General features: G+C 55.2%; 1 protein-coding gene across 1 annotated transcript in view; it reads left to right on the top strand.

Moving 5' to 3' along the window:
• NOS2 (nitric oxide synthase 2) overlaps window positions 1-2117 on the top strand; it is a 19860-nt gene that overhangs the window by 15263 nt on the left and 2480 nt on the right. Inside the window, exons 25-26 of the mRNA XM_057379452.1 lie at window positions 90-238; window positions 920-1114. Coding sequence (XP_057235435.1) covers window positions 90-238; window positions 920-1114 — 344 coding nt within the window. The remainder of the gene's footprint in view (window positions 1-89; window positions 239-919; window positions 1115-2117) is intronic.

Raw genomic sequence — 2117 nt, 5'->3', positions numbered from 1 at the left:
TGTGGGGTGTTTGGGGACATGGGGACACAGGCTGTGTGCCAGTTCTGTGTGTCAGTGACAAACACAAAGGTGTCYCACACCCTTTGCAGGGCTCAGGGCAGGGGACATGACGTTGCTGTTYGGCTGTCGGCAGCCAGAGCTGGATCACATCTACCGAGAGGAAGTGGAGGAGATGAAGAGGAAGGGGGTCCTGAAAAATGTCTACACAGCTTACTCCAGACTGCCTGGCCAAGCTAAGGTCAGGCTGGGTCCTTGTTCTTTAAGGGTTAACTCCTCCACAATCATCCCTGGACTCTGTTCTCTAAAAAAAATGTTAGCATTTTGCTTCAGTGTGAGCAGGAACAAAAGGCCCCACTCCTTCAAATGAAGGAAAATCTCCCTGTGCACTCCAGCACAAGCAGTACAAAAATATAACCCCTCACTACCACATCCAGTGCAAACAGCCTTTGAAACTAGAACTGGAACGTTTTCAGAAACCTTTGGGTTTTGCAGGATTTGATTAGCCCTGAGCTAGAAATGAGATGGCTCTGGCCATTTGTCCCATTTCAATGACACAGTGACCATGGAAATTAATTTTATGTAGAAGAAATCTTGACCAGACAAAACAACAGCACTGAAGTTATCCTCTTTTTAGCTCACCTGAAGTTATTACTGAGTCTTTTTAACTCGCCTGTTCTCCCAGCAGCTGGGAGGCTTTGCCAGATAGAAGAGTTTTTGTCTACTAAGGTTTAATCAAGACACAGGCCCAGCTTCCAAATTAGGGGCTCATAAAGGCAGCCTGAAGACATTTTCCACCTTTGCTGAGAGGCAGCACGGAGCTGGGATGGATGGGGCATTTKGAGCCTTAGTGCCCAGAATTCAGAAGAGCTGAAACCAAAGCTTTTCACAGCCCCGTGTGACAATGCTCTTGTGTTTCCAGGTGTATGTCCAGGACATCCTGCAGAGGCAGCTGGAGACTCTGGTGTGTGAGGCTCTGCACAAGCAGCAGGGCCACGTGTTCGTGTGCGGGGACGTGCGCATGGCACGGGATGTGGCACGGGCACTGCGGGCACTGCTGGCACGGGGACTGCACCTCAGCCCACAGCAGGCAGAGGAGTTCTTCCAGCAGCTCAAGGTAGGCTGGCACAGGGCACAGGAGCTGTTCCTCAGCCCAGGGTACACTGGCACAGGGCACAGGGGCTGTTCCTCAGCCCAGGGTACACTGTCACAGGGCACAGAGGCTGTTCCTCAGCCCAGGGTACACTGGCACAGGGCACAGGGGCTGCCCAGCTCAGGGTACACTGGCACAGGGCATAGAGGAGCACTGCCCAGCTCAGGGTACACTGGCACAGGGCACAGAAGCTGTTCCTCAGCCCAGGGTACACTGGCACAGGGCACACGGACTGTACCTCAGCCTGTAGGATGCACATGAGTACTTCCAGCAGCTCAAGGTAGGCTGGCACAGGGCACAGAAGCTGTTCCTCAGCCTGTAGGATACACATGAATACTTCTAGCAGCTCAAGGTAGGCTGGCACAGGGCACAGAGGTGCACTGCCCAGCCCAGGGTACACTGGCACAGGGCACAGAAGCTGTTCCTCAGCCCACAGGATGCACATGAATACTTCCAGCAGCTCAAGGTAGGCTGGCACAGGGCACAGAAGCTGTTCCTCAGCCCAGGGTACACTGGCACAGGGCACAGGGGCTGTTCCTCAGCCCAGGGTACACTGGCACAAGGCACAGGGGCTGTTCCTCAGCCTGTAGGATGCACATGAATACTTCCAGCAGCTCAAGGTACACTGGCACAGGGCATAGAGGCTGCACTGCCCAGCCCAGGGTACACTGGCACAGGGCACAGAGGCTGTTCCTCAGCCCACAGGATGCACATGAATACTTCCAGCAGCTCAAGGTAGGCTGGCACAGGGCACAGAGGTGCACTGCCCAGCCCAGGGTACACTGTCACAGGGCACAGGGGCTGTTCCTCAGCCCACAGGATGCACATGGGTACTTCCAGCAGCTCAAGGTAGGCTGGCACAGGGCACAGGGGCTGCACTGCCCAGCCCAGGGTACACTGGCACAGGGCACAGGCCAGCACTGCCATGAGCTCTCTGTGCACACACACAATGAGCAGAGCTCTGGGA

The sequence above is a fragment of the Malurus melanocephalus genome, unplaced genomic scaffold, assembly GCF_030028575.1.
Source record: "Malurus melanocephalus ecotype Western Australia unplaced genomic scaffold, MMel_1.1 scaffold_406, whole genome shotgun sequence".
Taxonomy (NCBI): Eukaryota; Metazoa; Chordata; class Aves; order Passeriformes; family Maluridae; genus Malurus; species Malurus melanocephalus.
The sequence above is the reverse complement of the archived record's forward strand: the minus strand, read 5'-3'. Positions and strand labels throughout refer to the sequence as shown.